Source organism: Aulonocara stuartgranti, assembly GCF_965226115.1.
Source record: "Aulonocara stuartgranti genome assembly, chromosome: 15".
NCBI classification, from domain to species: domain Eukaryota; kingdom Metazoa; phylum Chordata; class Actinopteri; order Cichliformes; family Cichlidae; genus Aulonocara; species Aulonocara stuartgranti.
In genome coordinates, this window is record NC_138951.1 from 17,720,167 (window position 1) to 17,733,684 (window position 13,518).

Genomic DNA, 13,518 nt, shown 5'->3' on the forward strand with positions numbered 1-13,518 from the left:
CGCACGCGTGAAGGCGGCTAAATTCAAAACTCAAGACGTTAGCATCGAGACTTGTTCACATTAGCTTCAAAATTGTTACGTATCGTATGCAATGTGGTTGAAGATAAACGACTTGAAAATGGTTTCAAGTTAGTTAAGAAGTAATAATAAAAAACGTATTTGTCTTAGAACGCCGCAACATCACAATCAACAATAGCAAGGTAAGCGCCGTAATGCTTCTTTGGTGTTCGGTTGTTTTCTTGTTTGATTACGTGAATGGGAAGCTAATAGTAACGTCAGAGTTAGTGGTTATCGGTTTGTCTATTTAAAATATGATTTTTACAAGGGGAAATGCAGAACGCTGCCTAGCTTTGTTTATTATTTCAAATAAGTTACGTTAGCAGTATTTATCGAGCTGCATTTGTTCATAAGGTCTTGGTAAATTGAATGACAGTGTAGTGGTGGTTTCCCATTTCATGGCTGCTGGAGAACAGTGGCGTTACTTTTGCACACCTGACAGGTGTGGCGTAGTAACTTTAAGTTTAAAATTTTTTTTAAAATCAAGGTTGTAACTTACGGTCATGTGAAAAAGAAAGTTTGCACAGGACTCTGTGCAACTACACACCGAGATTCAGGAGCTTCCAGAACCACCTTAGCAGCAATAACTGTTTGTTGGCATTTGTTCATGTACAGCTCATAAGGTCTTACCCCAGCATTTCATTCTGCTTAATAAAGTCTTTTAAACTTTGTTAAACAGTGGTGAATTTATTGTAAATATTGTCAAATAAAACCATTGCCACTACTTTAGAAACAATTGTTTTTGTGTCCAAAGATAATGCTTCATTTTTACACTTATCATGTCTGCTAATCCCAAATACCCAGGACAAATTAAAAATGCTTCTTAAGCAACATTTTGGGTTTCAGGAAGACACTGCAGAAATAATGATTTCTATATAAAGCATTATTTTATATTCGTACAGTTGACGATGGAGCCTCTGGATCCTCCAAAAAATAAGTGAGTGCGAAATTACTGTATTAAATAAAAAGGACATTGATATCGAGGCATTCCTACTTTACACCTTATGTTAACAAATGTATTGTGATATTTATGTAATAGTTTTATTGTTCATGCTTTGTGTCACAGTGAAGGCAGTGGATTTTCAAGGCGCCGCCTTTCCTCGGTAAGTATCTTAATCAGAGGTGTGATTTTATTTATTTCTGTACAAATGAACTAAACTGTTTGCACCTTGTAATTTTCAGATTTTAAAAGCACCACGGAAATCAGCCAGGTTCCCTGACCAAGATCAGCAAGAAAATGTGGTAAACAGAGAGTCTGATATAAGATTTCCAACTGCCTGTGGCAGTAGACACCCTTAAGGTTTAAAAATTAAAAAGTGGTGATATAATTTAGCCTTTTTCCTCTTAGGTGGAACGTGTCAAACCAGTGGAAAAGAGGAATTCAAGACGAGTCAGTTTTGCCCCTGCTAATGACGTCCTTCTGTTTTCTAAGTGAGACACGAAGAAATGCTCCTTTTACAAAAAGTACCTAACCACAAGTTGACCTAATCAGCGCTTCTCTCTTTATAGGGATGTCAAAAATGCCTCCCCTGTCCGAAGCCCTTTGCAAGAAATAATAACAGCAAGTATGTAATGTAGTATTATGTATAAGAATGTAATTTTTAAAACTTTTTGTAATTTTTATAATTATATTGTATGTTATTCTACAGCAGGAGCAACAACCACACAAAATAGGTAAGGTGAAATGAGCTATTAAGGTCCAGCCTGTCATGTGAATTTCAAGTCTTATCACAAAGAGTCAAATAAATCTCTCACATAAATGCTTTGGATTTTTTTGTACAAGGGTGCAAGAGGGAGTCACTGAAGATGGGAGTGAAATAATTGGTAGGATCATTGTTTTCAATGTACTGTCCACATTATCTGTTAGATAGTTATAGAGATTGCTGTTACTAAATTCAGGTCTCCAAATGTAGGTATGGAAACTCTTTTGAATGCTCCTCTACATGTTTCCCAACAAAAGGATAAGGTAAATTTGAAGTCGATATTTGCATTTATTACATTATTATAATGCTTAATAATAGCAGAAGTATTTTAACTTAACATTTGTTGTTCCCATTAACTGACCAAAGGTTGTTTACCTTTATTAGGCCACTGGAGATGACTTTGGGGAAAAAACAATGATGTTTTCCACAGAAGATGCAGCCATGGACATGACCCAAAGCCACACTATAAATATTGCTGCAGACATACCTGAAGATATACCCCTTCACAAGTATGACATTTTCCCAGTTCTTGGAGAAAATCGCTTGATAAATGATAAAGCCACAGTCCCACCACTATCCACAGGCAGAAATGTCGATGTAAGCACATCATTGTCATGTTTGGATCCTGGATTTGAAAACTTCCTTGCAAGTCTGTCTAAACCAAGTGGCCAGAGCACTAATGCTGTAAACATAACGATGACTCTTCCTGCTGAAGCATCCTCTGAAGAAACAAAAGGCTCCCTGGTCCAGATTAAAACACAAAGGCCTAATTTGGATAAAGAAAATCAAGTTCCAGTGTCCGTTTCTGCTGTGATGGAGAAGACACCACATAACACCAGGAAAACTGGAGAATCCTCCTACAGGAGTGCACTCTGTCCAGAAGATGATGTGAGCATGGATATGACTGAAGCCCAGACAGGTCGCATCCTGGGAGTCTGTGATGATGACGATAATCCTTTCCAGTGTCTTTTTCCTACTCAAGACATGTACACCCACTCACAGATGAAACGGCAGCAGAGCAGTAAAGCATCAGGATTAACCAACCCAAAAGGTATCACATTTATGTCTGTCACTCAAATTAAAGGACAACTCTTCAGCATTTATAAGTGATAAGAAGAAAATATGGGATGCCAAGCAGAGACGACAAATTTGTGTTCTGCCACGGTTCCTTTAATGTAGACCATTTTTCATAAATATCTTGTCGTCTAGGCTCACAACTTTATGAAAGTCTAATACTAGAGCAAGGAAATTATCCCTGTATGCATTGTATGAATTTTATGCTTCATCAGTTTTAATGCTAATTGAATGGAATTTCAAATGGCCTTAATTTCATTTCACTTTTAATTATCAGATAAAGTGTCCTTGATAAATCCTCTCGTACCTGCTCCTCATCAAAGACATAAGGTAAGTTTGGCATTTCTTTTTTTTAAACTTTGCTTTTAGATGAAATAGAACATATAAGCAAGTCATGCATGGGAGGTTTTGTCTTTAGTTGCTCGTAACATAGTATAGATTTAAAATGTTGTCTTTGAATGCTAATAATTGTTATTTCAAAGTAAAGTTTTGGTTGGCATGTAGTAATTGTTTGTGTTCTGTTCTTCAGGTGAGCTCTGATGCGAAAAACGAATGCAGAGAGAAGACAGTAGTGTTTGCTGCAGATGACGAGTTTATGGACATGACTGGGTGTCACACAGTAAACATCGCCTGTGGTCCCTTGGTTCCAGAGGAAAAATCAGCAGATATTGATAAAGAAAACTTGCCACTAAATACCACTCAAAATGTTAGAGAGCCTTTTAAAGCCGTTATCATCTGTCCTGAACTAAGCATGGATATGACAGAAGCTCAAACTGGCCACGTTTTGGAAGGTGTGCAGGACGATCCTTTTCAGTTTCTTTTTCCACCACAAGACATGTACACCCACTGTCTCAAGAAAGCAGATGGTACTTCAGGACAGCGGATAAGTGAAGCACTCAAATCATCTAACCATAAAGGTAAGGTGCTGTTCGAACCCTGTTGTTTCTGAGAGGGGGGAAAAGGGTAATCTAAAGTGAGGAGGAGCTTAAACACAATTTCAGACAGTAGATGAATTTAATTGCTGAACCAAGACCTATTGTAAGAGAGGGGGGGAAAGCAAAACTGAACTGTAATCCATACAAAGTTACTCTACCAGAGCTTAAGAATAAAAAAAAGGAAATGACAGAAACTTTAAATCTTCGTTTCAGGTCATGTGAATGCTTTTGTATTTAATTTCCTGAAATTTATTTTCCAAAACAGATTCTCCTTTATTTATTTATTTATTTATTTATTTATTTATTTTCAACCAGTTAATTAATGATTTCACTAGTTTTGCAGTGTTCTGGTTTCTTTAGCTAATCTATTTATTTATTACCCATTTCCACATTTAGGCATTGAAGCTTCATCTTCAAAGGCACTAAAAAATCAGGTGAGATTAAATATTTTCCCCTTTTATTTTTCAACGCAATACTTGTTCTAGCTGGTCTGGAAGATAGAACATATTGCCAAATCAAGGTTGATATTTTGCTGTATACTCAAAGTATTTCCTTTCCCATCCACAGAACAAACCTGACATTGAGAACAACTACAGCGAGAAAACAGTGAGATTTTCTGCAGATGATGCCTGTATGGATGTGACACGAAGTCACACTGTAAATATCCACCAGTTGCAAGTACAGTCTGACCAAAATTTTGACTTTTTACCTGCTAAAGAGAAAACTTTAAGATTCACTCCAGATGACGGTATTATGGATAAGAATTATGGCCTCACTACCAACACTGCCAGTAATTCAGCATCCAATTCAGTAAATTCTGAGAAGAAACAAGACCGTCAAATATGTGATCTGCCTAGGAACACATCTTTGTCAGCACATAGTTTGGATCCAGGGTCAAAAAACCTTACAGCTTCCTCCAGCATTAATCCTATGATTACTAAAATGAATTCTAATGGAAATGCAGTATGTCCCAAAGCAGACATAAGCATGGACATGACTGAAGCTCAAACTGGCTACATTTTGGAAGGGGATGCAGGCACAGCTACAGATGCCCGTCTTCAGGATCATTTTCCCACGCAAAGCATACACGCCCAAAGTGGTAATGTCAGAAAAGCTGACTGGCAGAACAGTAAAGCAACTGGATTATCAAGCTGTAAAGGTATGAAAACGGCAAAGTTATTGGGCTTTTTTGTTTGTTTTGTTTTTTTTACATAGAAAATGTACAGAGTGCCTCAGTTAAGTTTTAATAATTATTATATATTGAAGTTATGGTCAGGTAGCTGTTTCTCACTCAGTTTTACCATGTCCACCTTAAGGTAAAGAAAACTTCCTGAAGACTTCTGGAAACACAAAGGTGCAAAGACAGCAGGTGAGCATAAACATGTCTTGATCTTTTTGTGGTTAGTTTTATTCAGGTATCTGCACCAAATAATGCCTTTGTTTTAACAAAGGATCAAATAAATTTAAAGAGACAGGGTCATTTTGGTCAATATTTGCTTTACATTAAAGGCATTTGTTTTATTTTTATCAAGTTTATATGGTTTCAGTAAGACATTTTAATTTTACTACAAACCTGAGATGTCATAAAAAGTCAATCAAATAGTGAGGCCTCTGGTCTGTGTGGAAACATATCTTCATGAACACATGTGCTCTGCTATACTGTCTTTCTCAGGTTAAGCTTGATGTGGACAATGACTGCAAAGAGAAGACAGTGGTTCCTGTTAATGATGCCCTTATGGAAGTTACACAAAGTCTCACAATGAACATTGTCAGTGATTTAGAACTGCAGTCTCACCAAGACACAGGCCTCTTACCTGCTAATGGAGAAAAGACAGTGAGGTTCAGTATACATGATGCTGCCATGGAGGTGACACGAAGTCACACGGTGAACATTGCCACCAACCTAAACCTGCAGTCAGATCACAATTCAGACCTTTTACCTCCTCTTGGAGAAAAAACTGTGAGGTTTGGTACAGATGATGCTGCCATGGAGGTGACACGAAGTCACACGGTGAACATTGCCACCAACCTAAACCTGCAGTCAGATCACAATTCAGACCTTTTACCTCCTCTTGGAGAAAAAACTGTGAGGTTCGGTACAGATGATGCTGCCATGGATGTGACACGAAGTCACACGGTGAACATTGCCACCAACCTAAACCTGCAGTCAGATCACAATTCAGACCTTTTACCTCCTCTTGGAGAAAAAACTGTGAGGTTTGGTACAGATGATGCTGCCATGGAGGTGACACGAAGTCACACGGTGAACATTGCCACCAACCTAAACCTGCAGTCAGATCACAATTCAGACCTTTTACCTCCTCTTGGAGAAAAAACTGTGAGGTTCGGTATAGATGATGCTGCCATGGATGTGACACGAAGTCACACGGTGAACATTGCCACCAACCTTAACCTGCAGTCAGATCACAATTCAGACCTTTTACCTCCTCTTGGAGAAAAAACTGTGAGGTTTGGTACAGATGATGCTGCCATGGAGGTGACACAAAGTCACACGGTGAACATTGCCACCGATGTAAAGTTGCTGTCAGATCACAGTTTACCTCTCAATGTAGAAAAAACTGTGAGGTTCAGTACAGATGATGCAGCGATGGATATGACACGAAGTCACACTGTAAAGATTGCCACTGATTTTGACAAGAAGTTACATCAAAATGTGGATTTTCCACCTACCTCCGAAGAAAAAACGGGGAGGTTCAATGCAAATGATGGAGCAATGGATATGACAGAGTGCCTCACTGAAAGTATTCCAAGTGTTTCTGCACCATACCTGGTTCTACCATTGCAAAAGGTTCTGCCCATCCAGGAAATCCAGGGTTTTTCTTTTAAAGTAGAGAAATCAAATAGTGAAGCCTGTGGTCTGCGTGGAAACATATCTTCATCAGCACATGATTTATATCAAGAATTTAAAAACTTGTCAAACACAAGTGACCCATGGACTGATATTAAATCACAGGACAATGATATACCATCCCCTCAAAAAGCTACTGACCCAAGGGACATACTGATACAGCTTAAAACACAGAAACCTGCTATGAATACTGAAAGTGAAGCTCCAGGTTTGGTTTCATCTTTCATAAAGAAGCCAGTAAGTACAACCATGATGGACTGTACAGAAATCAATTTGAGCATGGATATGACTGAAGCTCAAACAGGATGCATTTTGGGTCAGACGTGCACAGATGACCCCCTTCAGCGCCTGTCCTCCACACAAGATCCCAATTCAGACCATTTGCGGCAAACTGGGATTGCATCACAGAGGAGTGGTGATTTGGGGTTATCCAATCCTGATGACCAGGAAATTATGAATGTGCCAGATTCTCTTAACTCAAATGAAAGGGAGAACACAGAAGAACCTGAACCAAGAACTACAGCTTGTCTGATATCACAGGATATGGAAAGTTCACCCAAGGTTCCTGGAAAGGATGTGGATGCATTGTGCTCACGAAAGTCTAGACGAATCAGTTTAGCTGATATTCAGTCAAAAGTAAGGCGTTTGAGTCACATGATAAGTGCAGCTCCCAGTGCAGTCGTAACTGATAACTGCACTGCACCTTTGCATCATTTGGAACAAGACCTGGGGAAAAACTCAAAAGATAAAACGTTACCTGTCACTATGGCAGAACCAGAAGCTGAAATGGAATTGGTAAACACTGAAGACAATGCACGAGCTCAGTGTTTTATAGAAGCAGAGCATCCCAGTGATGCTATTACTACAACTCCTTTCAGCTCAAAGACCAAACAGCTTATGTCAAGAATCTCACTGGGAGGCTTTAAGCCGAAACTGCCCCAAAAATGCAAACCTGATGAGTCAAAGAGAGTGAAATCTTCAGGAGACCATACAAAGACGATCACCGTCAACGTTGCCAAGGAGCTGAACAACTTTGATGATGATGTTAGTGATATTTATGATGAAGAGCTGGGTAGTTATGAAGATATGTCAGAAGCACTGGACACTAGGAGTCCTCAGAAAAGTCAAGAGTTCAACATGGTCGAGCCTTTAGAGAACACTGTGTTTGAAGAAGATGTCATTAGCCCTGTTCATGGACAAAAGAGACTTCTGCCAGAAGATAAAACTAATGTGGAGGATCAAAAGAGAATGAAAACATCCTGTGTGACTGTTGAAGTGGTAGGTCAGCTTTCTCTGTTTTACGTAATTTACCTTTAATATGGTTTCTTTTATCCCATGTGTTTTGTTTCTTCTTGTGCATTGCAGTCAGAGGTCATAGAGTGTGACAGTAATATTACTACAGCTCGTACGACTACACAGACAATAGATTCCTCCAGCAATCACACAGCCAGCATCAAATGTGAAACTGCATCTGAGTCAAGTAAGTTCTTATCTTTGACGTTGATGGGCATCATTAAGATCTTGTATTCCTGATTGAAATAATGTTTCCTTTTACACTATTATTATTAAATATCTTTGTTTTCTTTTGGTTTTGTTTTTTAGCTTTTAAACACAGCTTGTTTGAATCTCAGCTTGAAGACAGTGCTGTTGATGTGCAGATGGTAAGAAGTTTTATTTTTAAAAATTGATTTATTTGAAATCTGAAAATGTGCACTTGCCTCATATTTGACTGCATTCGATGCCTTGATTACAGAAACTCAAAGATGGCACCATAACGGTCTTGGAGTTCTTTAAACTCTTCGGCATTGACTTTGTCATCCATAATCCTCGGGAGAGTGTCCTTCCTGGCAGAGTAGGTCAATCTTCTGTGTTAAAAATTACTTCCCCATTATATATACACAAAAAAAATATTATGTTATAGTGACTTCTTTTTGTTGTTTTTTCAGTTTTTGTCAGACACAGAGGCCTCACCAATGGATTTACTGAAAGACCAACATATCAGTCGTCCTAAACAGATGGTTTATGAGACGGATGTCTTTAACCTCAACGAAAAGGTTGAAGGGTATGTGCACTTCAAGTTTTATAACATATACTGTACACATGATTAAACCTACAGAAATATGCTGAAAACATTAAGTAGTTAAATACATTTATTCATCTAAACTTGTGGTTTAGATCAGCGGTCCCCAACCTTTTTTGCACCATGTTTGACAATATTTTCACGGACCGGCCTTTAAGGTGTCCTGGATAAATACAACAAAATAAAACCAGTACCGGTACCAAAAAAAGAAAATTTATTCATAACACACGGGGTAAGACCCAGAGAAACTGAGTGTAACCATAAAAACAATTTAAAAATTAACGTTAAAAACCCTGAAAACCATAAAATTCACACCTGAGTCTCAACACTCACAGCCCGGTACTAAACGACTCACGGACTGGTACCGGTCCGTGGCCCGGGGGTTGGGGACCACTGGTTTAGATGAATTGCGCTGTATCGCTGTAAACTGACAAAATCACAAGGAAAAACTGGGTGTAGCTTACAAACACAATTATAACTCATTAGAAATTGTACAATTCTTTTTATGTTTAATCTCATACGTTACAATTGACGTTTAAAAACATGTCTGTTTTGTTCTTTCTAGGCTGAAGGTGCGAATGCAGGATCTAAACAAACCTCTTAATACTGTCAATAGATCTTTGTGGGAGGACATGAGATATGCTTCAGATAAAGAGGTATTAGTCAAAGTTGTTTTTTTTTATGTGATATGTTTACATTTATTTGGGCAGGATGAACATTAAGTAATTTACAGTGTATATTTTTTTAATTGCAATGCATTTTATTTAACTTTATTTAGCTATTGGCCTTTGCTGTGCGCTTGTGTGTGACATGAATTTGGCATCTGTTCCCACAATTCACCCAATGCGGCGTTTGTTTGAATCAACAGCTGAAATCTTTCGGTGCTAAACTAAAGGAGAGAAATAACTTCTTCAGAAAAACAAGCAAAGTTCAGTCACATGAACTGAAGGAGGTTCTGTACTCAAATCTTTTGCAGGCGAATCTGGTAAGAACTTCCACACATTTAGAAAAAAACACTAAAATGCAAAATTGGGGACTTCTTTGAATGCAAAATGAAATTGACATTGTTTTGTTTTGGGGTTTGTTTTTTGTTTTGGTTTTGTTTCCAGGAGGAGCAGCAGAAGTTAAGAGGAAGAATTCAGGAAGCAGATGAGATGATAAAAACTCTGGATGACTGTATTTGTGAATTAGAAACAGGTATAGCTACTTTGAAAACATGACTTTCCTGTTTGTGATATACCACAGAGTTTGCTCGTTTTGTAGATATTAACTAATGTTTCAGTCACTAACATATGTATTTCTCTATCGTTTGGCTGTTGCTAGATGAAATTGATCGCAAAGATGGTGCTGCACCGCAAATCTCTATGTGATTGCTTTTGTTGCTGGCACATTTCCAAAGTTGTCAGTAGTTTTGATGGAAGATGATGACCTGTTAGCAAACCTTTCTCTGGGGGCACAAGTAGGTTGGATGTGTTGCTCTAGCCTAACATATTCTCCTTCATTTAGAATTTGCTGCAGTTGAAGAAAAAGGGTTTGAAGACAAACCAAGTCTGAAGTCGCTGCAGGAAGGTAACTTAATACAGTTTCATCTATTTGTTTTTTATTTTACGTCAGTTTAATTGAATAAGTCCTAAGTGCTTTTACTGGTTCATTTTGTTTAACAGAAATGAAGAGAGTCACTGAGACGACGGCTGATAATGAGAGGTCGGTTAAAATTAACTATCCTTTTTTCTTCTTCTTCGTTGAATTATGCAGTGAATGTTGAGAATTACCAGTTTTGAGCGGTCTCGTTTATTTCTTCTTTGTTTTCTTTGTTCCTGCTAAAGACAAATATCTGAACTAGAGATGCAGAAGAAGCAGAATTCAAGTAAAGTCAAAAGGCTTCGAGCTGAAACGAGGAACCTGGAGATTCATATGGGCCTTCTGAATATGTCAGTACCAGGAACATTTTTTACAGCTTTAGACCAGTCCTGTAAACAAATATGATAACGCAAAACTGGTTTTGTACATTGTTTACATCAGGATGAATGAATGGAAGCTCAGAGAAATGAGGGACAACTGCAGAGTCTTCACTTTCCTCCATGAGACCATGCATCTGCAGCTGGTGTTTGAAAAGGCCAATGGTATTTCTTTTTTTCATGTTTTCTCATACAGTTTAAAGCAGTTTCTAACAGTTGTGAATATCTTGTACTCATGGTTGCACCTCAGTCAGTAGTGTTTGCGCAAACCTTGAACAATATTAAAATTTAGATTTTGCTTAATTCTGTTGGTTTGGGTTTTTTTTTTTTTTAAGGCACACTCTAATAACTTTGTTTTTCTGCTTTTGAAGGTAATGATGCCGACACTGAGCAGAAAATAACACACATCACTTTTAAACTGGAACTCGATGGTAAGAAAATAAGTACAAGAAGCATTCTGTGATGGATGGTTATTAGATGGTTATTCTTTTCATCCTACCTGCCATGCTAAATTAATGGCCTTTGGCTACCTTTAATTGCACTTACTATGAAGAATATGTACTGAAAGCAATTATGTTTCCTACCAGATGAGAAGTCGCAGTGCCATGCACGCCTTGTTCACAAATTGGTCTCCGAGTACATTGAAGGTGAAAGTTGCTGGGTAAAGAAATACCCAACAAGAAGACAAGTACCAAAGGTAAGTGTAAATAAACACCAGATGCATACAAAGGACAGAAACAGGCTCATGTAAAATAGGTCAGATACTTAACCCCGAGTTGCTCCCAATGTGAATGCGTGTGATAAAGCACTAGAGAAAAGTGCCTGTGTTTAATTAGATCAGGCCTGTGGGCTGTTTCTCGCATACTTTTGTTGCATCTGCAGTGATCGCCCCCTGGTGGCCATTAAAACAAATGCCAGTTTAAATTACTCTGTTTTAGCTTAAGTGATGAGACCCAGAAGATGTATGTTTATTGTTTATACAGTCTGTGGTAACGTATTTTGCCTGCTGTTGTTCCCAGCTGCTCCATGATGTCAGCCTGGTGGTGAGTCGCTGTCGTCTTCTGGGAGAGGAACTGCGTCTCCTGAAACTGTGGGGAGGGCTACGGCTGGATATACTCGACATCAGCTGCATGGACACCAAGTAAGAACTACAGTGCTTCACAGAAATAACAAATATTCCACTTTTTGATCCAAAAAAATCATTCACATCTGCATGCAGTTTTGCATTTTGCAATACTGAGGTGTATAACATTCAATTATTCTTCCAGAGTGCGCATTGTCTTCAGCACTCTGAAGAAATTTTCCAAATTTGAGGTAGTCTTTGGCATCTCTCTCATCAACCACTTCTGTGTCCTGCAAGTAGAGAGCTTTAAAAACTTAATTGGAAGCACAACGTAAGTAAAATTTTAATATAAATCAAGAAATTTAGATTTAAAAAACCTATTGTTTATTTAATGAATACTGACAGAAATTACGTTGTTTTACGGAGCATATTACTATTGAAGGTAACCGTGTCAAAGGAATAATATATTATCTTCAAGTATAACATTAAATTTTTACATTTTTGTGTATTGCTAGGATTCAACAGATTGAAGACATTGTGGCTTCGTTCACTCCCGCCAAGAACCTGCTGACAAAGACTGTCAGAGAGATTCATGAAGTGTTATTATGTTGAGACCAGGAATGAGTCCAGGATCACATTTTGATTCTAGTTGTTTGTAATTAAACTCTGTTGTACAGTATAGAGGGGAAAAACTAAAAACTTAAATTCTTTTACAAATCAAAGTCTGTTTCTTCTGGTGTTTGAAAGATGTGCTGTTTTGCTTTTTGCTGTACACACAAACAGTTCTCACTGTACAAATCTGTTCTGTTTCTGCAGACTTTAATGTCCCAATATGGGCAAAAAAATAAAAAGATGAATTGGCTCAAATGAAAGCTATGTTGGGAGGCAAAAGGATTTGCAAACATTGAAATCCCAACTCTTTAAAAAAAACAAAACAACAACAACCCAGCATTACTGACTGCACGATTATGGTCACTGTAGTTTAAAGCATAAAACCCTATTATTGGTGTGGTGCAGTTCCCAGAGTTGCCTCTAGATGGTGGACATTACCCATCACCTGTTGGAAGTTTTTGCTGAACCTCCCACATGTAAATATCAGTATCGCTTCATTTTTTTTATACTGAAATGATTATAAGCACATACTCTCTTTCCAGGCCTTTTTATTAGACAGCAGTAACTGTAAAATAAACATGCTTTGCATTATAATGGCTGTGCGAGTATTTTGTGCCACATTTTCACCCAATTTTCTTTGTTTGAAAATGGATCACAGTAAAGAATAAAACAGGGTGTCTGTTAAATTGGCTGAAACATGTGACACGTGCTATGATCAATAATACAAATTAAAATGTGAAATTAGATTGCAGGTGAGTAGACACCACTGAGAATAATCCATCTTCATTAAGCTTAATTTAAAATTTCCATGACCTCAAATGATTCAATAAGTCTTTGAAATGGTCAGTATTTCTAATTCTTAAACATATTTCTCAAGCATTGCAAAGGACATAGGGTAAAAACTGACTTTTGCAAAACAGCTGAACTGCAAGCTTAAATGTGCTAAAGAAAGCTCTACAAATAAGGCATCAAAATGCATCTTCCTCTGCAACTGCTGTACTTTGGTTAGACTTCGGAGGTCACTATGGGTCTGAAATATATGGTGCTCTGGTAGCTGTTGCCTTTGTTCAGTAAAAAAAATCAAGATATTTAGAAAGTTTTGTCCCACATTTCAAATGATAGTGTTTGTCCTGAAATAAAAGAAACCTTTAAGATGTTATATGTAGT

General features: G+C 37.8%; 1 protein-coding gene across 1 annotated transcript; it reads left to right on the top strand.

The window, feature by feature from the left end:
* The first annotated feature begins 18 nt into the window (after positions 1–18).
* On the top strand, positions 19–12,961 carry knl1 (kinetochore scaffold 1). Its single transcript, XM_082504874.1, has 32 exons — positions 19–200; positions 960–994; positions 1,124–1,160; positions 1,240–1,299; positions 1,406–1,488; positions 1,567–1,622; positions 1,707–1,731; positions 1,841–1,881; positions 1,971–2,023; positions 2,145–2,811; positions 3,112–3,164; positions 3,364–3,751; positions 4,166–4,203; positions 4,337–4,928; positions 5,086–5,138; positions 5,442–7,916; positions 8,004–8,118; positions 8,241–8,299; positions 8,392–8,490; positions 8,585–8,700; positions 9,284–9,374; positions 9,587–9,703; positions 9,828–9,915; positions 10,225–10,287; positions 10,383–10,422; positions 10,545–10,649; positions 10,741–10,841; positions 11,048–11,107; positions 11,264–11,373; positions 11,696–11,817; positions 11,945–12,070; positions 12,255–12,961. The coding sequence occupies exons 2-32, from the start codon at positions 966–968 to the stop codon at positions 12,349–12,351; spliced, it is 6,159 nt and encodes a 2,052-aa protein (XP_082361000.1). The 5' UTR covers positions 19–200; positions 960–965; the 3' UTR covers positions 12,352–12,961.
* The last annotated feature ends 557 nt before the right edge of the window (positions 12,962–13,518 follow it).

Excerpts from the sequence above, each read along its gene's own strand:
- knl1 (XM_082504874.1), top strand. The coding sequence starts at position 966 with ATGGAGCCTCTGGATCCTCCAAAAAATAA. Across the intron at positions 3,752-4,165 it reads CAAATCATCTAACCATAAAG|GCATTGAAGCTTCATCTTCA; the intron begins GTAAGGTGCTGT and ends TTCCACATTTAG. Across the intron at positions 8,491-8,584 it reads AGAGTGTCCTTCCTGGCAGA|TTTTTGTCAGACACAGAGGC; the intron begins GTAGGTCAATCT and ends TTGTTTTTTCAG.